The sequence below is a fragment of the Solea solea genome, chromosome 11 (assembly GCF_958295425.1).
Source record: "Solea solea chromosome 11, fSolSol10.1, whole genome shotgun sequence".
NCBI lineage: Eukaryota > Metazoa > Chordata > Actinopteri > Pleuronectiformes > Soleidae > Solea > Solea solea.
Window position 1 is genome coordinate 5,023,462 of NC_081144.1, and position 25,293 is coordinate 5,048,754.

At 39.6% G+C, this 25,293-nt stretch overlaps 2 protein-coding genes across 2 annotated transcripts; one reads left to right on the top strand and one right to left on the bottom strand.

The window, feature by feature from the left end:
- The first annotated feature begins 392 nt into the window (after positions 1 to 392).
- On the top strand, positions 393 to 2,779 carry spryd4 (SPRY domain containing 4). Its single transcript, XM_058643582.1, has 2 exons — positions 393 to 565; positions 1,649 to 2,779. Exons 1-2 carry the CDS (start codon positions 427 to 429, stop codon positions 2,188 to 2,190), a joined length of 681 nt encoding a protein of 226 aa, XP_058499565.1. The 5' UTR covers positions 393 to 426; the 3' UTR covers positions 2,191 to 2,779.
- LOC131468893 (glutaminase liver isoform, mitochondrial-like) lies at positions 2,693 to 18,738 on the bottom strand. The gene is made up of 18 exons (XM_058643581.1): positions 18,392 to 18,738; positions 17,623 to 17,710; positions 15,535 to 15,656; positions 12,862 to 12,991; positions 12,702 to 12,781; positions 11,701 to 11,864; positions 11,222 to 11,280; positions 8,933 to 8,965; positions 8,783 to 8,841; positions 7,580 to 7,646; positions 7,413 to 7,463; positions 6,187 to 6,363; positions 5,433 to 5,564; positions 5,251 to 5,343; positions 5,060 to 5,121; positions 3,945 to 4,021; positions 3,769 to 3,832; positions 2,693 to 3,668 (listed from the first exon to the last, which is right to left on the bottom strand). Exons 1-18 carry the CDS (start codon positions 18,601 to 18,603, stop codon positions 3,509 to 3,511), a joined length of 1,830 nt encoding a protein of 609 aa, XP_058499564.1. The 5' UTR covers positions 18,604 to 18,738; the 3' UTR covers positions 2,693 to 3,508.
- Between the last annotated feature and the right edge of the window lie 6,555 nt (positions 18,739 to 25,293).

Sequence of the window (25,293 nt, forward strand, 5' to 3'; positions counted from 1 at the left end):
TAAATACATTCATTAAAAACATATGGAAATAACTTATTATAATTATATATAATATGTGGTGGGCCACATGGAATTGATTGGGGGGCACTTTGAATTTGAGACCTCAGAATGAAAGCATTAATAAATGTTTGTTTTAGATCTTTATTGAAGCCATATAATGATCATTATCAATATTTTGATTGAAAAATGACCAGATTGCACTGCAGGTTATAGAAACCCAGAAATAACAGAGTGTGTATATTCACTAAATTGCAGGTAAAGGGATAAGAGTAATGCAGTTGACGCGGTGCGAGCGCTGTCCGTGGTGCTGATATGATATATGCGTTTCCTCTCCAGATCTGCAGGCGGCAGCAGAGAGCGCGCTGACGCATACATGAGCAGCAGCAGAGGAAACAAGTGAGCAGCAGCAACAGCGTCAGTGAAAACATGGCGGTGGTTCGCTGTGCCGCTGTCCGTCTCTGTCCTCTGGCAGGACGAGCTGTCACCTTCGTGTCCACCGCTCACAGCAGGCGGACCGTCAGCCTGTCAGCGAGGAGAGGCTACGTGTTCACCACCACGGGGAGCAGTGAGTTATAGCGCTTTATATTAAAGTGACGTAAATAAATACATAAATAAGTTAAACTAACACGACGTTAGCCGTTAGCTTGTAGCCCAGAGGCCAGTGTCCCACCAGGCTGAGGGTTTACATATTTAACTCACACGGTTTAAATGGATTATTGCTCTAGATAAACACCGTATTTACCCACTAATATGCAGCAATTTGTCTGGAATACTTAAGATTTTAATATGGTGCTTCTTTACACTTGAAACACACTGTATGTCAAGGGGAAATTTACTTTGTACAACAGTTTTATGAAGTTTGCAGCTTGACCAAAACGTTCCACACCTACATAAATTACAGTTAAATTACTGTTAAAACATTTTAACATGTGTTTTTTTTTCTCCATTTGTTAGCATGTGATTATTTTGTCCCTCTTAAAATGTAAAGTTTAATTTTTGCAACTACAAATGAGTAAATAAAATTAAAAGTTGCTGGAGAAACTCAACTTTTTGCTTCAATTTTTGATTGGAAACCACAATTCTTTTTATGTAAACTAGTTAAATGCGCAACTGTTTATTCTGCATCAACAATAATAATAATATTTGATGACCTGTAATAATACACTTGAAGTCTTAAAAAAAAAGCTAATTTAACAGCCACAAAAGAAAATACATGATCAACTGAAAGAAAAACAGATGTTCTGCAGAATTAGTAATTTCATATTTAATTGTTCAGTGCAGTAAAAAAATAACCATAAAAAACAAGGATGATAGTTCATATCTTGGATTTGATTTTCTTCTTTTGTTTCGTCTTTGTTACCGAACAGTATTTTTTTATTTAACATTCCTAAATTATTTAAATTCTAAGAACCTTTACACAGCTTAAAGCAAAGGCAGACATCTTAACTAACACCAAGTGTCTTGTTTAATGTTTCTGAAACAACTTTGGGATCCATTAGTTTACACAGTTTGATGAGGAACCTATTTTTTTTTAATGTGTGGAACATAATGCAGAACCCAGTGAGGCGGCAGTTATTAAAAAAAAAAAAAAAAAAATTCTACGACTCATTTCTTTTCTATTTTTGCTGATATTTTATTCTTTCTGTAGATCTGCAGTTCAGGCTTGATGAGCGAACAGCCCACAGTAGTCTGGACCTCTTCAAGAAAGACACAGGTGTTATCTACCGTATCCTGGGTCTAGACCCCAGCAAAGTGCAAGACAACCCAGAGCGTTTCCGAGACTGGGCCGTTGTCTTCGGTGATGAGAAGATCGCTGGCGGGCGACACTACTGGGAGGTGACGGTCAGAAAGTCACAAGAGTTTCGTTTTGGAGTGGCCGAAGCGTCGATGTCCAGAGACGACTGCGTGGGCACCGACAGCGCCTCCTGGGTGTTCGGCTACGCTCAGCGCAAGTGGTTTGCCATGACCAGCAATAAGATAGTTCCCGTGATGCTGGTAGGAAAGCCGGACCGCGTCGGCATCCTGCTCGACTGTGAAGCAGGGCTCTTGGGGCTGGTGGACGTTGAGAATCCCAGGATCATTCACAGCTTCAAAGCTAAATTCAACGCTCCTCTCTGCCCTGCGTTTGGACTTTGGGACGGGGAGCTGCTCACACACTCTGGTCTGGAGGAGCCTGAAGGCCTGAAGTGAGGCTATTATTGTGGGCTGCATTTGTTAGCAGGGCTTCATTTATCACAGTGTCATTTTGCAGGAAAATGCACATTATCGCCCTTGGAAATGATTCACAGAATAACCAAAAGTGCTGGTTATGTTTCTGTGGGCAACAAGGGACTCTAGGCAATGTATGTTCTTACGTTGCATTGTGATTCAAACCCCTCCCCTACATCAATCTACAGCCCATGATAAGTGCAGCAACATAAAAAAATATAAATGCAGTGGTGCTTTTGTATTTGACAAATGTTTTTCAGCCTCAGGCCTTCAGACGTTTTCATTAGTACCTCATATATTACCTCTCTGATGAATATCTGATGTGAAGAAGAGGGTGTGTGTTCTTTGAGAATGTTAACTTTATATTATTTTCTTCTTTTTTTTTACACTTTATCACATTTCAGTCACAAAACTTAAGTCTGCAAAACCTTTTTCCAGCCTCATGTTCATACTGTATTGTTTTATAAAACAAAATCACTGAAAATACTCTCACAGTCCTCTTTTATTTACAGCAGGAAGATACATATTTACAGTGACAGTTCTAATGAAATAAATCAGTGACTAAAATGCATTAATCTGAGATTATTTGAGTAGGTTTTTGGACAACGTGGTTCTGCATTAGTTTCAATATTCCTTTTTATTCAAAATCGACCTCCCCTGTTCCTGAGACCTGAAGGTGTTTCTGTGACCATTTAAAAAGGATGCACACAAATGATGTGTCTGGACAAAAAAGAAAATAAGACAACTCTGTGGTATTAGCAGTGAGACAACAGGCCTATGTACAGTAAACCTTAATAAACTGTCATTATCAACAAACTTTTCTGTCAGCATTGAGGCACAAATGCAGCCGAATCACCTCCTGTTGAGCTACGATAGTTAATCAATTTGAGGAATGATTTATTCACTTACTGCTTAGGGAGTAAATTAACTACATTCATGTATGTACGCAACGTCTTTGTCGTTCACATGTATTTATATAGGTTGGTAGATTAACGAAAGCAAAACTAGTTCAATATAAAACCATAAGCAAAAGAAATACATGTTTTTTTACATTTTTTCTTTAAGCCAAAAACGGTTCATGAAGTTGCACCAAGCAAAATCAAAAAAATATTTCTCTATCCACACATATTGCACGTGCATATAACGCTTTATATATTGTTGACCAATCCTGCACTTAACAGCTTTGCAACAGCCCAAAGATGATAAACTCACTTTTCTCTAACTTCCCCTTTCCTTCCTAGAGGTGCAAATAAAAATAGGAAAAATGACTGCATTACAAACCCTTAAGATTCCTTGTTGTTTAAACAATACTCTTCAGGGTGTCCAGTGTGCTCTTCTGCTCCTCCGTGTCACTCGATGGCGAGTCTTTCTCAGTGAACGTGCGCTGGTATTCTTGCAGGACTGAAACGACGGCGTCATGGCCAAACTGCACGGCGTCATCTACAGGCGTGTTCCCCCATCTGACAGAGAACACAGTGTGACATGAAGATGGATGGATTCATTTAAAGATAGTAATCTCATCCCATATAAGATAATTACTTTCTATTTTTAAATCCATACCTGTCTTTCATGTAGGGATTGACTTTGCATATTTCAGTCAGGAAAATGACAGTTTCCAAATGACCTGTGACAAAAAAAAAAGGATGATCATGTTTCCAAACCACACTTTGGAAACTTGTTCTTGAATATCTGAGACGAGACTACTCGAGAATTATTAACAAACAAGGTGGAGTCACCTTCAGCTGCAGCGATGTGGAGCGCGGTGCGGGAGTCGTAGTCTCTCTGCTCCATGTTCATAGCTGAAAGTGCAAATCTGGAGGAAAAACAGAGGGAACAACACAGACAGATTCACTCAAGTGATGGCAAACTTGTAGATTAATTAACAATATTGGTGGATGAGTGAGATATTTTCAGCTTTGATAATGCAAGTTACTTTAGACGATGGACACCGGGTTAATATGTCTAAATTATGAAGCTAAAGCTACAGGATAATTAGAATATCTCAGCATGAAGACAAAGCAGAAACAAATCTGCCGATCACAACGTCTAAAAGCACAGGATGAAAACAAAATGTTTTCCTGCTGCACAAAAACCACAAACCCTTAATGTTAAACTTTCTGTACCAAACATGCAAATATAATGTGTTAAAGGTCCAGTGTGAGAATTAGGGACATGACGATGATGAAAAGAGGGGGAACCACGATGGACTTCACATACCAGAACGACTGTTCTTCTTTTTTCTCTGCATCGCAAGCTTCCGCCTCAAAACATGAAGCGCATGCTCTGGCTGTTCAGGTTGCTATAGAAACATGATGGCACAAGATGGCGGCCTTTGTAAAGCAAGATCCATGCCTACAAGTTTATTTTTGAGGTTTATACGGCTAAAACTATTTTAATTTTAAAGCGATTATACACTTTTAAAAACACACTGATGGGTAGTATATTCAATTTCTGCTAATACACCATCTAATAAACAACAATTAAAGAAATAAAACATCCTCCTTACACTTAAAACCAGGGAGAACAGCAGAGAGAAAGACACAAATACAGGAATCTTTTTTTGGAAGACGTTGTTTGGGTCATGAAGAATTGCTGACAAAATCTTAAAATGTATATATATGACCCCTTTAATTTCCCCTGGGGACCAATAAAGTATTTCTGATTCTGATTATTAAGTTTTAAATGTGGAGACAAGCAGATCTGTTTTTTATTGATTTCCCCGTTTCTAACTTCCTCTCATTGCCATGTTGCGATGCTATATTTCTACAGTAGCCCAGAATGGACAAATCAAATACTGGCAGAAGAGGATTAAATCCTCTGCTCTGTTCCTTTATATAAATATTCCACTTACCTCCTGAGAGCAGAGATGTCACCACTGTACGCTGCAAACATCAGTTTCACCACTGACTTGTTCTGTCAGGATAAAATATAAAGATTAATGCTTGAAATCAGACAGTTTCTGAAACCTTTCTTGTGCATTATTTAAAAAAAAAGAAAAAAAAGAAGAAGGCAGCATGAAATTAGAGTATCTACAGAACTCACTGGATCATCGTCCGACCTTCTTCGGGGGTCGTGTTTCCTCGTGAAGTGTCTGAGGTTGTCATAATTGTGGAAATTGAAGTGTGACACCAGCTCCTAAAAGTAGAGTCAGGATACATATTTGAAACATATGCAGATACGGTCAAACTAAGCGATGAAAGCGATGGTGACCGCATAGTACCAACCTGACAGAAGTGAATTCCACGAACACTGTTTCCAAGGCGATCTAAGGGTGGAGACCAACACATCATACCCATGACATTGGGGACCACCAGCACTACAGCACCCGAAACTCCAGATTTAGCAGGCAAGCCCACCTATACAGAAGGTTAGGTTCAATGTAGAAAAAGTATCTTTGGTTCCATAAATAAACACAAAAAAAGAGTAATTGAAGTGCAGGCCACACGGTTGGTGTAGTGGTTAGCACTCTTGCCTTTGCAAGAAGACCTGGGTTCGCGACCCCGGTCGGAACGTGGGCCTTTCTGCATGGAGCTTGCATGTTCTCCTTGTGTGCGTGTGGGGGGTTTCTCTAGGTTCTCAGGTTTCCTCCCACAGTCCAAGAACAATATGGGGATAAGGTAAATTGACAGTGAGTGTGAGAGTGAATGGTTGTCTGTCTCTCTATGTGTCCCTGTGATGGACTGGTGATCTGTCCAGGGTCTACCGCACCCATCGCCCTATGTCAGCTGGGATTGGCACAGCTGACCCAACCCTTATGTGGAGGATAAAGCGGTAGAACGTGGATAATTGAATTGGTGCAATATATTTCTTGTAGACATTTTCTGTGGATCATCGGAGTCTAAAACACCTTCTTGAAGGGTGCAGTTCAAATGTCTCTTCATAAAAACACAGATGACTTCAACATGTCTATCTAAGGGTTAGTGTCATTCGACAAAACAATGATTTTTAAAAAGATGTCTGATCTCCTCCGGGACTCACATGGAACGCAAACTGTCCGGAGAAGTCGTACATGCCACAGGAATGCATGAGGCTCAACGTGTTCCGAACCGCCTCGGCGCTCAGCACGCGCTCTCCCGTGATTGGACATATACCACCGTTGGCAAGAGTGGCAGCCATGACACTTCCAGACTCGCAGGTGACCTCAATTGAGCACAACTGTAATGGAAAAGTAAACAAAAGTATCAGTGACTGTGACCTTTCACTGTTTACTGTCAGTGTCAGACAAGCTGATTTTAGGTTTTTTTATGAAAGTGCTGATCTCCTGAGATATTGCACTGAACTGCTTTGTGACAACAGTCGAGGATTGTGGGACTGACGTGATGTGGTGTGGATTTTTTTTATTTTCACCTCTGCTGAATAGTAATGAGGGATTGAATATCACTGCCTCTCTGAGTATTGTTGCTGACCATGTGCATCCCTTTATGGCCAAAATTTACAATCTGCTAATGGCTGCTTCCACCGTGATAATGCATCATGTCATGAAACAAAAGTCGTGAACGTGGCGCTGACAAAGAACGGAGGCTGTTTTAAGAGCAAAGGGAGGTCCAGCCGATGATTAGAATGTGGTTTCTTTTTAAGTGCTCTTTAATTTTAGCTGGTGCCATTAACATATTCTGCATCTGTTGTAAAGCTGGGCTGCAAGCTTGAAATTTGATGTCAGTTCATAAAAACAGTGTGGACCAGCAGACAATGCCAAGCTCGCAGAACTGCAGATAAATCATAAATGCGGGTCAGTGTGCTGTGGGTTTCTGTTTTGTTCAACTAGTAAACCTTTTTTTTATCCTTTTGCAGATATTCAGAGTCATATTGGGGAAAAGATGCTGATGGTGTTTGTGAATCGATTCTAAGACTTTGTGAGGAAACACAAATCAACACATTTTAAGACCTTGAATGACCTGCAGATGTTCATTAAATGAGTGATCGTGCAGAATGTTAAGCAACAAAAGCTTTAAAAGTATCTATCCAAACGGATGTGTGTTCATGCTTGTGAAAAAAATATTATAAATGCAGCTGCTGATCAGACAATTCTGTCCCTATAATGTTTCCAGGGGGCATTGACACTAACAGAGACATGCGACTGAGTGCAGCTGGATGCTGTGTCTACTTTGCATAAAAGCTCAGTAATTACTGTTTCATCTAGTTTGCTCTATCTGTGTGTTTAACCTGGGAATAGCCGGCTTGTTATGAGCATGAGATTGTCTCACCTGAAAGTAGAAATCAAGGGCTGCAATCATATCTGCATTGTCAGGGAAGCACTGCAAGGACAACAGCTTACAATCAGACACATAGTTATGTTATGTGAGCCCAGCAGGTATTTCTGAAAACCTGATTAATGAGAGCTTATATTATGGAGAGAATAATATATCCTCACCTTTTTCTCTTTGAGGTAATAACCAATTGCATAATTCCGATCCCCGGTTTCCCTCTCCGACTGGAAACTACCAGAACAAAACAAGTGAAGAGAGAAACACAGGACAAGCAGGCTTCATTTTCAGAATCATGGCACACTTGTGAGGCATTTTTTTTAAACTGTGCAATTAGTGCATGAACAAACTGTGTAAATAAATGGGGCAAAAGACAATAAAGAAGACGACATCAAAGATATCTCCTCATGACTGCCTGTATATCCTCTCTCCCGCCTCTCCTGACATACAAATCAGTATTAAAGGTCCAATGTGTGAAATTAGGTCAATTTATTGTTTTCTATTTGGAAGAAATTGAAGATGAAATAATTATACTTGCTGATTGTGTACAATCACCCGATTTAATGCCCTGCTGGTTTTCCATTTCCCCCGAATGAGCCTTTTACATTTATGTCAGGAGTGCTCAGCTCAGTGGACACCCACAATTGACAAAGTAAACATCTTTTGAGTTTTTGATGCTAAATGAAGTCTATAGGTTATCCAACACACTTGGAAGGGAGGGGTGAGGTGAGGTGAGAGATACTTATGGCATATTTCCACCGGCTCTACTCGCCTCACCTCGCCACGGCACGGTTTAAGTAGTGGTTCTACTAGCATAGCACCTGGTACCAGGTACTACTTTTAGTACCTGCTCCGGCGAGGTTCCAAAAGCGTGCCGAGTAGGTACTATGCGATGATCGGTCAGAGAGCCGGCCACTGACTGGCCAGAGTGCCGTTTACATGTCATTTACATGTCATTTCACGCAGCCGTGCACTGATGACTCCGCCCACATTGAGTAGGTACTTTTTATGTAGTGGAGATACAACCTAAACCGTGCCGTGCCGTGCCGAGGCGAGGCGAATAGAGCCCGTGGAAATACGCCATTAGCTCCAACATGAAACTTCACAAGTAAATGTTGCTGAAATTTAGATGCAGTTTTAAATGACAGGCGTACCGGTAAACAAACACATCCATACACGCTGGTATTGATGTAATATAACATAAACAGGCATTGTATGTTTACATGCTGAAAGGAAACATAGAAAAAGAAGAAGAGGGACTAATTCACAGACAAGAGGCCCAGATATGATCAAATTCAATGGCTTGTTTTGTGTTAGATGCAATGTGAAGTTCCACTGAGAGATGTTCAGTCTACAAATGGATCACTCACGTAGCATTGCTGAAGCCCACGTAATCTGTACCAGCCATGCTTTTCAAGAACTCCATCACCTACAATAACATCATATTTATTTATTTACACATAGTTTTTCAGTGGGGATTTCAAATGAATAGGTTGTGTAAATGAAAAGCAGTTACTTACATGGTCAAATCTCTCAGCTTTATTTGAATGAGGCTGTCAACAAATGAGGAATAAATAATTATTATCATTATTCTTAAGTATTATAAAAGTATTTCTTCTCCTATGTCAGTTGTATGTATGTGAAGAGACGCTTAGTCCCTACAGATGGCAGTGTTTGAGTACTTTGACCAATCATTAGCGTTTAAGTGTTAAGGTATGATGTGTCTCAGTCTGTGACATTTCGTGCCTTCGGCACCGTGCTCTCTGGACTGTTTATGACTGTGCTTGAATTTCACAGACCTGTATGGTATCACACCCAAGCAGTTCCCAAACGGGGATGGCAGTGGTCACGTTCATATTTTATGACTCGATCTATGAAGCCTGAAGACAGTTTCAAAAACCACTGAACTGAGGATTAACCTTGTGGATGGAAATGTCCATTTTGTGTCTTTCCAGGTAATTTCTCCTGATTTGTCAACATAGATGATACATCAATTTAGGAGGTACAGATCTTCCCACTGAAAACTGCAGTGAGTCAACTTAATGTTGCCCTTTATTTATAGCAAGCTTTTAATTTAAAAACCTGTTTTATATACAATAACTGTATATTCTATTTTACATTTTGCCAAATTGAGATGATTCTAATGTTTCTAATTAATTAATTTCTGTCTTTGTTTGTCTATGTTGCTATTGCTTTCATTGCTTGTTTTCCTCTCTGTGTCTTTTACTTGACACCACAGTAAATGAGGGTCACCCGCTCAATGATTCCTTGGGTATAAATAAAGGTTGTATGGAGGCTCACACACCTTCTATTCCGAGGGCTGTAATTGGCCAGAGGTACACACACGCCCCTGTTGTCAGGCCCAAACACACTGTCCTTCCCTGACTGCTAAACTTGACCTAAGAGACGCGGAGTATCCCATCAGCCAAGCTGTGAAAGCTCAGAAAAACTTAGAGAGGAAACACGTAGAAGGCCATATAAGGTTAAAAAAAAGCCCCTCCCTCATATAGAAAACAAATAAAGTGGTATGATAAGACCAAAGCTCACAGATAAGTCTGATGGCTGGTCAGTTACATGACGATGACCATAGTCCAACTACTGTGGTCATCAGTGAATGAGTGATAAGATTATAGCGGTTGCTGATGTCACTCTTTATAGGTATTTGCTCATTTTTTCCAAACCAAGATTTTATAAAATTCATGACAACTAAAGGTTGTTTTGTCAACATCAGCAACTGATTCAAGCTTTAATTAACATCTATAGATTGTCACACAGGGTTTGAACACAGTCTACATAAATTTTAAGCTTGATGCTTACAACCTTGTTTGGCGTGTCTTTATAGCACTCAAACTTTATTATCGACTTGGGCCTGTTTACACAGAAAGAGCAAATAGTGGCAAAGCAACATTTCACAATAATTGTTGCTGTTAAATATCACATAAACTGGCTTCATTGGGTTACTCAAAACCACAGTCTCTAGTATTTAAAATGTTTGGTGCCACGGGTCAATATGTTTTTAAATGTTGTTCTCAGATGGTAAACTGTCAGAAGTCAGTAAACAGACAATTAATTTATTAACTTATTGGGTAAAAGTCACAAGGGTCGATTGAACAGGAAATGGGTTTAAAGTTGTGTTTTGTGAAGAAGTTAGCACTTGTTTAGCATGCTAATTGGTGCTATGTTAATGGCACTGGCATCTGCTAGTGAAGCTAATTCAGCTGTGTCATTAGCTGGATAGCACTGTGTTTCAGTTCATATGTTAAATACCAGTATTGTTATTTTATGTGTTGCAGAACTATGACTGCAACATTAATCTATACATAACAGGTAAGACACCATTTAGTTGACTTAGCCTAATGCTGATAGAAATGGTGACTAACACACTTCATGATATTTTGAACACTGTCACTCCTGCTGGGTTAAGCTGGATTTCAATTTACATCTTTGCCTGCTAGAGATGCATATCGCAGTTAATAATTGCAAAATCAATGTTTTTGACCCTATTGTGCCGCTCCACTGTTTAGTTTCTTGCTTTTCATTCTAACTTTTAAAGGTCTGATTGTTAACCTAACTGTAATTAAGTCAAGTGAGATGCTGCAGTGTAAAAGTAATAACTGATGAGGGTCTAAAAGACAGTCTCCCTCCTGAGGTAATGTGTCTGGCACTCTTTGTTTTGCTCCTGTACCCTGATTAATGACAATGAGCTGTGTGATATATTTTGTGTGTGTATTGTAAAATAGAGGCATCAGTGTTTAGCAAGCATTTATCATATCAATGCAGTCGGTGCTGACACGCTGGGAGATTGTTACCTTAATCAAAGAGCTGATGACGATTGCTCCAGCATTCACCATCGGGTTGTGTGGTTTATCTGTACAAGAAATGACAACATGTCTTTGCAGAGCCGTCCTTAAACATAAAGAGCAATAAACTTCTGCGATTAGAGGATTTAATCTGGGAAACTCAGCTTACACCAGTTTATACAGTTAACAGAAACAGTTCATTGTTGCTTCAGAGGGGAGTGTGTTATAGTACAGAGTTACAAAGGTGAGGTGATTAAATGGTACACCGTGTCCTTTTTGGCAACTTTTGTTGGCTTTTGGCCTATTTACGCTACTTTTATTCTGTCACCAACTTCCAGAAAACACAGTTGCCAAGATTTCGCAATAGCATGTTTTATTGTCGTATTTCTTTACCCTTTTAATCTTACGTACACTTGGAATTACCAATTGTTTATGGAATTGCTTGTTTTTGAAAGATAAGCGGATTTAATAACACAACAATCACTCACCTTCCTCATTTAGTGACAGCTTGTTGAACCTGAATCCACTGGGTTCTTTGCCCACAAATTGGTGAACGTCCTCACTTCCGAGCTCATGCACAGCAATGGCGTATTCCAGGGGCTTCACACAAGACTGCAGGCAGAAGGGAACCTTGGTGTCTCCCACTGAGTGTCTACATCGTAGGAGGACATACAGGATCAATTATTCAAGCATGTTTCATATAAATAACATGTAATGCAAAGTGCTTCCCCACATTCACACACTGCAATATATACAAAAAAAGGAGCAGATAAAATACTTTCTCACCAGTTTACTTTGTAAAAATGATACAAAAAGTAAATACATCTAAAAAGTAAATGAAATCAGGATTGAAAGAGATGAACAATAAAGTGATGTCAAACACCCACAAGCATATATATAAAGGGAAAGATAGATAGATAGCAATTCAACTGAAATCCAGACTTATCTGGATCTGGAGTCTTGCTTTCAAAATATATCAACACTCTGTTATGCCCTCAGGTCTTCAGAATGGCTGTTTCACAGACGACAGCCATAGTAAGAAAATTATGCCTCACAGTGGGTCTTTGTTCAAAGTTTTGGGATGAATAAAAGACAACTACCAAACAACTTGAGGGTTTCAAGTCTATTAAAAGTTTTAAAAACTGACTAACGATTCTAAAATCGATTCTGAAGCTCACAGTACAGGGACATCACTGATGGTGTTATGTGTGCCCTCTTTCTTGTCTTCATCAACATACAGTAAATGCAGCAGCGTTTTGTAATAACTACAGTTTACATACAGTATATTGGGATTGGGAAGAAGGTGCAGCATTGAAATACTCGAATCGACAAGTAATAAAAGCAAAAGTCATAGCCTCTGCACTGGCTTGTGAGACAAATGGACACATTCGGGCAATATTCTTAAGGTGATAACAACCAATCTTATTCATATTTCTATTGTGCGGTTCAAAGACCGAGCATATGGAATAAAATTACGATGCTACTGTACCTCTGTCCGTCGATGGTGCACAGAGATACACCCCAGAGATCAGGGCTGAACTTCGCCAGCTGAGGAATGTAATCAGCTACCTGAAAACAGACGTGTGTGTGTATGACAAATGTGTGACAATAACAACACAAACCACAGACTCAGCATGTGTGCGACTTACTTGTCCTTCCTCCTGCTGTTGTGCGTTGTTGTACATCCTGTCAATCTGCTGAGTAAACTCTTCAAAGTCTGGGATGATGAACTTTTTTTGGAACGCTTTTGTGAGTAGTAAGATGTTGTTGGCCACAAACCTACAACAGGACACACAAGGCAGCTGAGGTGAGAGATAAAACACCGTGGACAGATGATGCAATTAGTGAAATAAAGAACATAATCTTAAGAAATTGGAGACCAGAGCTGTGGTGTAATTTATTAGATGAGTCTTTTGTTAGTTAGAATAATAAGTTATAATATCAGGTATCAGTGACAGCATATGTCTGCATCCTAGGCTGGTTAATGTAAACAGTGGTGCACTTGGCACCTGAGTCTACTCAGTCAGTGTTATATATGTCAATAACTCATGCAAACACTTAAAAAAACCAACCTGAATTATCCCTATAATAGATATATTGCTACATGCTAGAGTCTGAACTAGAATTACAATAACAGTTGTCTGCAAAGGTTTGGCCAATTTACATATTTTGGTAATCTATGCGAAAACAAGTAAACACGACCCCACAGTAATCAGACCTCAAACATTCAGACACCACTGACAACCCACGTGGATAATCACCATGCTCTGTCTGTGTGTGTGTGTGTGTGTGTGTGTGTGTGCCACACAGGTTAAAAATAGGAAGTGAACTGATCTTCAGGAAGAGTGGGCGATGATCCCTGAATCAAGATTTGAAGGACTCTTAAAGCTGACTACAAAACATGTTTGTAGGCACTGCCATCTGCCAAGATGCAATATACTAACTTAGAGAGCATGTGTTTCTCGGTTTGAAGTCAACATTTTGAGACCCTCCAATTTTTTTTCACGCCAAACATGTTATCCAACCCAGTCTCATAGAAAAACGTACCCTGGCTACGTTGGTCCACAGTGCAAAAACGTAGAGGGGTTACAATAATGGCCCTGGAATTGTATGACTGTTACATTTTTTTCTGCCTATTCTCAACCTGTTATCACAATGAAATTGTTTAAAATCAGTTGATATCAATAATTATCTGGAAATAAATTGCTGCTGCATTGATACTTAGTTGATACTTGAGACTTAGTTTAGTGACAAAAGTGACAAAAAAATAAATGTATAATTTGCTTGTGTGTGCCCAAAGTTTTTAATTAACAATTTAGCTAAAATATTTTCCAGAAAACTTCTGTCTTTGATTCAACAACTGAAATGACTGGCCAGCAAAAACTCTTTGCATTAACTGCAAAGTGCAGCTCTTTCAAAGGCTTGCATCATTTTTTCATCACACTGGGTTTAAAGGGGCCACCATCAGGAAATAAAAAAGGTAAATGAGCACTCCTGCTTTTATCAGCACATTGGACAAGTTGTTAGAGGTTCACACTGCTGTAATTGATCAGCAACGCTGTGTGTGCTCGAGGAAAATAAATGTAGATTCTGTCACGACTGAAACAAAATATCTGGCCTGCAGTTTTCACTGATCCAAGGCAGCGCTCGAGCAACGTTTTTGAGACACGAGGAGAAGAGAGTGGTCAGAGTTTGCATTATTTATATATAAAAAAGGAAGAAGATAGCTCTCTGTGTTTTTAGTTGTATATTTATAGTGAGCTCTTGAGTGTTTCCAAGAAATAGATTAACTCAAGTGTCAGGAAACAAGTAAAAATATCAAATATGAACAATTAAGTCTGTCAAAGATAGCCTTTTGAGCCAGAGGTGACTTTGACTGTTAAAAAATTAACTGTATACTGTAACTGTATAGAGAGCACACAGATCTGTTGAGTCTGTGGCCACAGTTTGGATTTACTCTAGAAGAATGGTCTCCTGTTAAAAGCCGCAGAGCCTCCTCGGTTCTCCCACAGCCTCGACTGCAGTGGCTGCCACGTGTGCATGTGAACAGCTGTCAGTCATAAAGCCCCTGTCTCCGTCAATCTCTTGGACCCAGATAGTGACGACCTTAGATCGCCTCATAACCACCAAAGAATTATTGAAATGAATTGGCCTTCCAAATTTGAAATAACATCTTTAAGTAAAATTTGGGCAATCAGCTAAATATAATTGGCAGAATATTACTTATTCATATAACTTTACATATTTATGTTGCCAAGTCACTAAAACTGTATTTTGCAATAACAGCACTGTTAATTTGACAAAGTTTAGTTTTGTTAATGAGCTGTTACATATATTTAAAATTAAGTTTTAAGTTTATTTAAAGTTGTAGTACATAACTGATTTTTTGTTGTTAATGATATTATCATTCTGCCTTAGTATGGTGTATGTCAACAGAAAGCTCTATTTGTTCATCTGAAAATGGGCTCTGTTAAGCAACACTATCAGACCTGACTGAGGGAGCATTTGTTTGTATACAGCAGCAGTGCAGGGGTGAGCAGGAACAAGAACATTTATCCCATTAAACTGTTGGATGACCAGGTTTTTTGAGCAGCAGAAGTCCCTTCTGAAACTTTTCATGGGTGCTTCTTTGTGTTTTCACTGCAGCCATTTTGCTTTACTAGCACAATGCTGCTGTTGCCTCTGTCTCGACATTAAATGACTGTCTTGCAAATATTCTTTCCTTTTCAGAAGCATTTCTGAAAAGCTTATTTAATTGGAAATTTGAATTGAACAGCAGTGACAAACACCCAGTGTTTATTTAAGAAAAAATATTTTCTCACCTTCTGAAGAGCTTCTTGTCCATCATGAGTGGACCGAAAGTGTCACGCGAGTATTGTCTCATCTGACGGACACAGTCCCGCAGCCGAGGGTCAGACGTCAACAAGCCTATTTTTCTCAAAGCCTGTGGAGGAGGTAAAGTTAATGGCTCTTTTTGAGCTAATTAATAATTAACACAAGGGAAGAAGTGGCAAGTTATAAACAAAAGGCTTTGTCACAGACTTCATGAGTCATTCACAGCAGCGTGCATGTAATGTCAATTTGCAGGGTATTAAGTGCAGATGAAATATATAGTTATGGGACTTGAAAGGCTCAGGAGTGCCCACAGGGCAAATCATTGGAATAGCTCTCACGAGTCACACGACAGACTGACAGTGACTGCATGAACCAAGTGCATCTATTTTGGGGAAGACATGTGCATGACCAACCTGACCAGCGTCGCTTCAGTGTATGTGAGTGATTCTTAGCAGCAGGCGAGGAAATGAGGCTGTGCTTCTGTGCTACTCCAAGGGCTTATTCTTCAGTCGAGTGTGTTTTGAGTTCAGTTTTGTTCAACAGCTACAAACACACAGGGGTGGATCTCTGGATATTACTGTATAGATATGTATTTTTAAATGTAATACATTATTATTTAATACAGTCATGAAGAAAATGAAATAATCTGTTGATTAATTGATCCGCCAGTTATTACACTAATAACTTTATTAGGTACACCTCATAAAGTGGCAGGACCGACACTTGGTGTGCTCTTCAGCTGTTGCCTAGCTGCTTCACATTTTGATGTGTCATGCATTCAGAGATGGCCATCTGCAAACCTTGATAGTAATATGTGGTTATTTCAGTTACTGTTGCCTTTCTAGCTTCAGTTTCTGAAATTACAGACCTGCTTGTCTGTCTCCAAGAATCATGCCACATTGAAAGTCACTTAATGGCTTTTCTGTCTAATGAATAGATGCCAAAATGCACTGTGATATTGCCATACTATTGAAAATGACTTGTACCTGATGTACCTAATAAAAGGCTTGGTAAGTGTAGTTTCACAAATGTGTATTCAAAAGATGATTGAATTTGATCTTGAATATAAGAAACAGCCAATCTAAAAGTAAAAGGGAGGTGTTTGGAAAGTTGTGCTGGATATTTTCTTGACTATTTTCAAACAGTGGAAAGACCAAATAGTAAAAAGTATTATGTAGCATGTAGTATTACCTACCAGGGATTGGAAAATAATAACTTAAGTTGTGGGGAAAAAGCTTTCCTAAATGAGGTACTAAGTAAATGAGAAGAACTGAATGCAATTTTATGCAAATGTAATTTTCTTGAAACTGGTACAGTGATTTCCCATCCTGTTGACATCCTTTCTACAACCAGAAAAAGGGCTTTTAGCGCACAAAATACATCTGTAGGCTGACGATAAATCCGGGTGATCTCTGTACTTGATGTTATTGATTTGCTAACACTTTCACCATCCATGTCCCTCACTAGTCACCTCTCCAAACACGTCTAGTCATGCGTGATGCAACAACAAGCTACCTGTGTTGACACATATCTCTTCTGCAAATGAGTGCTTCTCTGAAAAAATCTGTTGCCATAGACACAGAGGTCTCCAGATGTCCACGTCTGCTTTTTTTTCTTTTTTTTTTACGAGCCCATTTGAAAGGTTGCACCACACGAAGCTAAATGAGGGTGTAGTATTTAGCAGCAGCCTGGTAGTTGACAGAGTGCACACGAAAAAAACAGACTGTTGTGTTCTGAAATACTGTACAGTAAAGGAGGCTCCTGTTAAGACTATTAAAAATATAAATAACTAAATAAGATAACATTTAAAAAGTATTTGTGAAAAATAAACGTCATTCTCTGGCAGCGATTACCTCAGGGTCACAACATTACTGTATTACAAGAAGAAGTTCCTTTAATACCTATTAAATTTGACCATACGCCCAGCTGGAGATGCTCTGCAGTTTTTGTTGCAGGCTCCTGTTTCATTCCCTAAAGACCTGAGCTTTTTTGGAAACATGACGTTTGGGTAGGGGGGAGTGCATGTTGTGTTTTATGGTAAGACAGAGGTAAGTGAAAAAGTGCTGTTGACTCACAGAAACAAACTGGGAGAGGGGGATCGTTTCTTTGCCGTCAGTGATGGTGTAGAAAAGCATGTCCTCCATACTGGACATTAGTCTGCCTCTGCCAAAAGGTAAACAGAAAAAGCACACACACACACACACACAGACACACACAGACAAAACACTGTGAGCTTTTGAAATGGGCTGGTTCCAGTCAAAGGCACGAGTAGTGCGTCAGCATTGTGTCAACAACAAGGCGAGCGGTGCAAATGCTGGCAACTATCCAGCTATTGATTTACTTCTGTCAAATAAATACTCTTTAATACATATTAAATTACAATTATAGAAATATATAGTGTACATGGAATGTTTTCTGTAGTGCTTATGTAAAAATACTGGTGTATCTGCAGTTACTTTTTTCATTAATTATTTTTCCTCTATGCTGATGATACAATGTGCCAATAGACAGTTTCTTCTTAATTGAGGAGCTGGACACTTTTAAACCACTGCAATGTTTCAGTGTTTGGTGCTATTTTGTGCAAGTACTTATTTCTAAAGAATTCACACAAAAATATTCTTGTCATTAAGAAAAAAAACACAGAATAATGAAGAGAAAACATCATGCTTGGCTAGTTATTTGGTGGTTATTAAATATGTCTTGCATTCAAAAGCACTATAAATCCTGTTCCTCTGCATTGTTTCACCACAAGGAATGTTGTTGAGGAATTATGAAAGGCCACTAATGAAACAAACGTTGGCTAATTCATGTTGATTTATTCATTTACTGCCTAGTGTGACCTACTTGGAGTGTCCTTGGTCCACATCAGGGCCCTTCTGCTGATGAAAGGCTCTGTGGGTGTTGGGTGATGCTGCCACCCAGCAGGGGAGAGGAACAGGTTGCTGTGTCCTGGACAAGACAATGTTGTCAGCTCCAACTCGGGCAGCGATCCCTGCATTTTTAAACAGCTGCAAGATTCCCACGTTAGCCGGCCTCAGACTTTTCAAGCAATGCATTGTGATAAGACCAACTTAATGGTTAATATATATATATATATATATATATATATATTTTTTTTTTAAAGAGCCTCCTCCCCTCTCCACTGTAGCTAATTTGGAGAGGCTTTTTTGTGACCAGTGTCCTTGGCCCTCAGAGCTTTAATAGCTGCTACTGTCTTTCAGACTGGATCAAGTATAGGCTGTTGCTCGGGGGGTGGGGCTGTGACACAGGCAGCATGGTGCTTCAGATGGTGGGGGTCAACTGTGTCCACTGTCTGTTAACTTTTAAAAGGAATCTTCTAGTAGTGTACGTCTATGGCAGATTACATGGAGACATCAGAAACTATTGGCATAAGTGAATGCAGTTAAGATAAATGGGCCCAAATTAGAGAATATACAGGGTTTAAAAGAGGCTTAATTAAACCAGAATTCCTGCAGTTATCATGAAGCTCTTATTCATTGTACTTTCATATTTTTTTATTGCAGAATCATAGACATTTCCAAAACATCTTTGTAAGAACGCCTTTCATTTAATTTTAGCACAGGGTTTTATTGTAAGCTTGTCTTATTTGTTTTTATCATGTTTTTTTTTTAACTGCTTGATTTTATAGTCCCCTTATTTCATCCTGTTTCATGCGGGATAAAAAGGATTAAACTTGGCAGTATACTATGGACAATTTAATTGACAGAAACATGTTCAAATGAGTACTGACACAAGCTTAGGTCATTTCAATAAGGTAAGAGGGGTAGGTGTAAATAAGGTCTCACCTCAGCCTACACCATTATCAGTTTACCACTGAGAATTTAGATCTTCTTTTATCTCTTTATATATTTAGATATTTTGTCTATTAAAAAAGAACTAAAGTAAATTAATATAAACAAATCAGTCAAACCAGTGCAGCACTTTGTTTTGAAAAGTGCTATACAATTGAAGTTTTACACAAACACAATAAAAATCAACTTTACTACAATCTGTTTACTTTGTCATTAAATCCATGTGTGTTTTAATTCACACATGCACTGGTGTCAGGGATACAGTGCTGTTAATGTCCAGTCTTGTGAGTAATGTCATAAGTAAGAAGTCAAGAGTGTCACTCACTAGCCGTTGTGGAATGGCGACCCCCCTTGGTGAGTTTCCTGCACTTCCTCACTAAGTACATGCTGACTTGTCCTGTAGGTGGCGTACTCACTCCAGGACCCTGAACTGGGGTCAGTTTGTTCTCTGACTCAGCTGTTTTTTGTTGAGAGGACACATCTCAGTCATGTGTCTGAGATCCTTCCTCTCGAGGAAGGTTTTTTTTTGTATTTGTGGTGGGGGGTTGAGAGGGGGGTAGGACAGATCTCCTGATGCTTCAAACACACTTTATTGTATAATTTTGTGATTTTTCTTTCTCCTTTGAAGCCGGGCTTCCTGTCTTTTGATGTTAGTGTATGAGATCCTGTGGGTTAGGCACCACAGCACATTTAATTCCTCAGTCAGCTGACGACAGATAGTGATAAAAATGCTCATATTATCTACTTTTTGAGCTCTATTCCAGTTTCCATGTTCACTTCTTTTGAGGAGTTCAGGAAATGGCCCTGGATTTTGGGGACAACGCACCACACCCATAGCACACATGCTAATCAGTCACATTCGAGACTCTGTATCCTATAACCTTCCAGACTCGATAAGATGACATGAAATTATCCCCATTACCAGATAAATTAGGCCTCTCAGGTTCTGGTGGTCTCTAAGCATGTGACTTCCCCAAAAAAGCTCATGTTCACCCATGGCCTCTCTGCACTATTTCTGCCATTTGTAGCTTCTCTGTTTTCAGGAGAAAATGTTTTCCATTCCTGGGCCAATGAATGCCACCTTTGTCCCTTCATCCTCCATCTTGTGTGTGAAAGCCCCCCTCACTTCACGCACCAAGCCTGCACAAACTTAACCTCTTCCCCCTCCACCTCACACAGGAAAAGAAACATACCGGGTCTGGAGCTTTGGTTCAGGCTCGGTGATCTCAAGGTCTGGATAAAGTGTTTTTGGACACACAGTTCGAGCGACTAAATGAAGGACAGGGGGTAGTGGATTCTGAAATGTGCCTGGTACCGTGTGTCAATCAGATTAAATATTATAGTCTGGGTTAAAACATTCACATATCAACTGGGAAACAGCACCCAAGAATATAATCTGCAGTGAATTATGTTAGAAAAAGTTAGATTGAATACAGTAAATACATTCATTGGTTCTCAGGGGATCTTTATCCACATTATCTTCATCATTAGCCTGTCCTGACCCCAATACACCAATTTTACATTACTGACTGACTTAATCTCTAAATCAGTGTTTTCCAGATCTTTGACATGGTGAACCACCTTTTAAATATTGCATACTTTTATGCCCTAATTATCCAAACTAATTGTATTCACAATTATGTCTCATATAATCTTATTTTAAGATATTATATTATATATTTCCAAGATGTAGGTTTGACAAATAACTCCCAGCTTCAAAATTCAGACCCAAAATATATCCCCCGCCACCCATTTGCTGGACCTGACCCAGTCTCTGGGAAAGACTGCTCAAAACATTCAAACTCCTTCTTGGCCTCGAATCATGTTCTCCTCAGAAAAACATTTACATTGAGCTGAAGTGACTTATCCATTTAAATATAAAAGACTTTCACTACAGACAGTAGTGAAATTAATCTCATTATAAACTGTTAAATGTTTTTGGGGATTTAACGCATCGTTTAATGCAGAAGGATGAGAGCCATCATTCCAGCACCACCCAGTGTGAAAGGAATTCAGTGTATCCAACCACACAGTCACACACACACACACCCATACAGAGAGGTCAGTCTGCTTGTTTATCCATCAATCACAGGTTCATCACATCATTATAGTGATCACACATATCAAAACACAGCCATACTTCACACACAATATATAATTATATGTGGTTTATGGTCATTTCTCCTGTTACAGGAGAATATGATAATGTATAAATAGTTGGTTTCCACATTTACTTCTGGAAAGGGATATTTTTCTTCACCGAGCAGCAATGGATATATGATAATCCACACAGAAATTAGGATTACCTAATGAAGTGGCTATGAGTGTATCTTGTCAACAGTCCAAGGAAATGTCATGAAATTCAGGACCATTTTTATCCTCTTGGGAACTGCAAATCTCATTTAGAGTTAAGGATCAAATTGATTGGCCTCAGATGTACTTAGCATGTTAACAGTAATTCATATGCACACCTACAGTTTATGCAAATCCACCGACTCCTTTCCTGGACACACCCATCTGACTGTCATCTCTAATGCACATGCAACACAACAACATTTCCCACATTCTCTTTAAGCACAGTTTAGTCGGACAAGCTTGCAAAGATTGAGCAGATGAAAGAGAAAACTTGAATGTCCTGAAATGGCCTTCACACAGAAGTAATCTCTTTTCACTTACAGTAAGTCATAACATGGCTCTTCTCCTGCCACTGCCCTTGAAGGCCAAACTTTGCATTTTCTGTTTAGACACAAAAAGCCTAAGTAGTTTCGACATTTTTCAGGTGTGCAGTGAGCGTTATATTCTCAGGGGGCTGCTAGTGGTGATTTAGTCAAAAATCAATTCTTAGTATTTCTTTCTTACTTTTTATCACAAGAAGAGTGTACAAGGCACTCCATGCATTTAATCCTCTGGTTCCCTTTTGGTTAATTACAACTGATCTGTAAAAATCAGTTATTCATGAGGGACAGGATTCATTGTCGAGCTCATTCTCACGCCTGGTGCTCCTGTCACCGGTTTGTGTGTACACAGAGGAGCACAGCCACCCCTCTGCTGCGGTCACTGTGCCGAAACCTGGACACCCTCTAGACCCCTGGAGCCTCTGTGCACCCGTACAGTCGTGAAAGATCGGCCTCCCCCTACATCACTGCACTCCTTCCATCCCTGCCATCCCTTCCTAGACTCCCCCCCCTCCTCGCCTTCATCCACCGAGCTTCCACACCCTTCCTCACCCACCAACCCCCATCTTCACCCTGCAGCTATCCCACTGCTCTGCCATCTCGCAGCATTCCGCAGGCCATGCACACAGAGGCCTATTGTGTGTACTGAGAGACGGCCTAAGGCAGCATACAGTCGAAGCACCAGAGGGACAGAGGATGTGTAGAGGTATACATTGTATTCCCCGCTGTACATAGGTGCAGGTCTGGGGCTGAAGTTGCGCCGGCATTCAATGACATTGCAGCAGCATCGTTTTACACGTTTAGCTGTGGCAGATAAATGCCCAGTTATTGCTCTATTTCTTTCAAGTGTGTGGAGGTTACACATCAACTGCATTGCAGTGTGTGACAGCTCCAAAGGCCTCTATCCTGTGGTTGCCAGTGTTATGGGATTGGCTGGCCCCTGATCTGGTGTGAATGAAGCTGTATCAGAAGGTGCCTGGGCAGCTAGTCCCTCTCTCTTCCATATTTGTTCTGGTTAGGTTGGTATAAGGTTGAGTTTTTGGTGTTTCTACACTCAAAGTTCACCCATTTATACACTTAACACAGTTTAGTAGTATGTAGTAGTAGCAATTCTGATTATTTCAATGAGCAAGATAAATGATAAAGTGGAGTCTAGTTCTTTGTATGTGCACTCCTACTTGGCCAATAAATCAGATTTTAATTGTTTACAATAATTGCGTTGTGTATCTAGACTCATCTCCACTGCTGTCTCCAGTCAAACAAGACACTGTCTTCCAGTCTCTAAGTTAAAGGCCCTTCCAACAGAACTGCCTCTTTCTGTCTTTATGTGACACAGCAACAATGACTTGACCTGACCCGGCAAACTGCAAAGTTTTGGCACAGAATGGCTTTGTGTACACCTACTATTGTACGAACACAGACTTATTGGTCCAGCTGGAACTTGTGGTTGTTTAAATTCTTCAAACATTTGGACTCTTCAGTCATCATTGTTGCTCATGGCCTCCTGCTACACTTGAAATTACTTAAATCAAGTCTGTACAGTATGTTCTTGGATTTTTTTTGTTGTCTAACTTCTGCCTTACAAACAACTGCAATGTAAAAAAGAATTTATAGACTTGGGAGCCGAGAGCTGAAATGGCAGTTTCAGATCTTTCTTTCCTCTGTATGTGGAATGATGGTGACTGCCTAGAAGGTCGTGACCCTGAAATTACTGTGCCTCCCCTCATGACAAAGACCCTCTTTCAAACTCACTCACCTGGTCCTATCTACAGCAGAGGATCCTGATAAAAAAATACCATCGACACTTTCTCCACTCTCCTTCACAAGATAGTATACAGACAGTATATGTACGTTATTTTTCCAGGAATGTTGCTATGAAGGTTAATACAGTGACATCGCAATGGATAGTTAAACTGCAGAAGTTAAACTTAATATAAATACATGGAAGATATAGTTAAAAGAATAAACACTGTATCTTTAACGACTGTAACAAGGACGAGTCAAAAGTGATTAGTCGGACCATTAATTGGAGGTTTCCGAAAGTTTGCAGATTAATCGATAATACGAGAGATAAAAACCCTGCTGTCCCAGGGTCAAATTCCTATAATTTAAGGTTTCGCTGTGACTGGCACTTTATTAATACAGAAACTTAAATATTTATTTTGTCTCCCCAGGAAAGTTGAAATCAGCAAAATGATGTTTAATTTGATTCAACTGAATAAGTTGATCACACAGTAAGTTTTTGTTTCTGAAGTGTGGACAGTGTTTTTAGAGTAAAGCACCTCTGTGCCTACTGTCAGCTGGGATTGGCTCCAGTTCGCTCAACCCTTAAAAAATAAGTGGTATAGATAATAGATAAATGGAGGGATAGAGTTTTATAAAAGTGTGAATTATACTTTTAGGTTTAGGGTCATGTCCATATATCATATATTGATTTCCAAAATTTGATGACAATACTTTCTTTGGTCGGTGCCCAATTTCCAGGTGTTCAGACTCTGGATCAGTCATTCCCAGGGTCTTGGTTGCAACTCCCAGATGGTTTGCAGAAGATTTATTTTGGGCCACTAAAACCAATCTGCAGACTTTTTTTGAGCGGTTGACTTAAGATTTATGAAATAAAACTATTTCTCTTAGATGTTACAAAAATTATGGTAAAAATTGTCAGAATAATTATATTATGAACAAATATGCTCTGGTCATGACCTATATTGTGCAGTGAATAGTGAATGTTGGTCATTTTTTAAAAGGGTGCCCATACAAAATATTCCAGCTGTAGACCTCTCTCTAGATGTGTACACTATAGCATATATATACTGTGTTTTTAGGCTTCCTCTTAACAACTCTGCAATAAATGACATGTAGGTGAATGATAAGAAAGTCCATCAAATATCAGATTGGTCCTTTGCAAATTCTTCTAACATTTCCTTCAGGCAGCTTTGGGATTTTCTAATCCACTGGCATTATTTCATGTAGTTCAGTCAGAGCTTGGCCTTTGCCCTGCTGGACGTAGCTCACTCTCTAATGTTAAAGTGAAGGCACATCTTGATCATGCAGGCCAGGCCAAGCAGGTCAAGAGAGTAAGGAGGGCTTGAGTTAAAAAAAATCCCTGAGATGCTGCTGGATTGAGGGGAGGGAGATGAGGTTCAGGTTTCAGCTTTACAGGGGGTCTGGGGGAAGGACCGGTATTTTGGAATATACGAAGATCCATACAAGGCACAGTGGACATAAAACCGCGGTGCTTGCCCTGACGCGGTGGGTG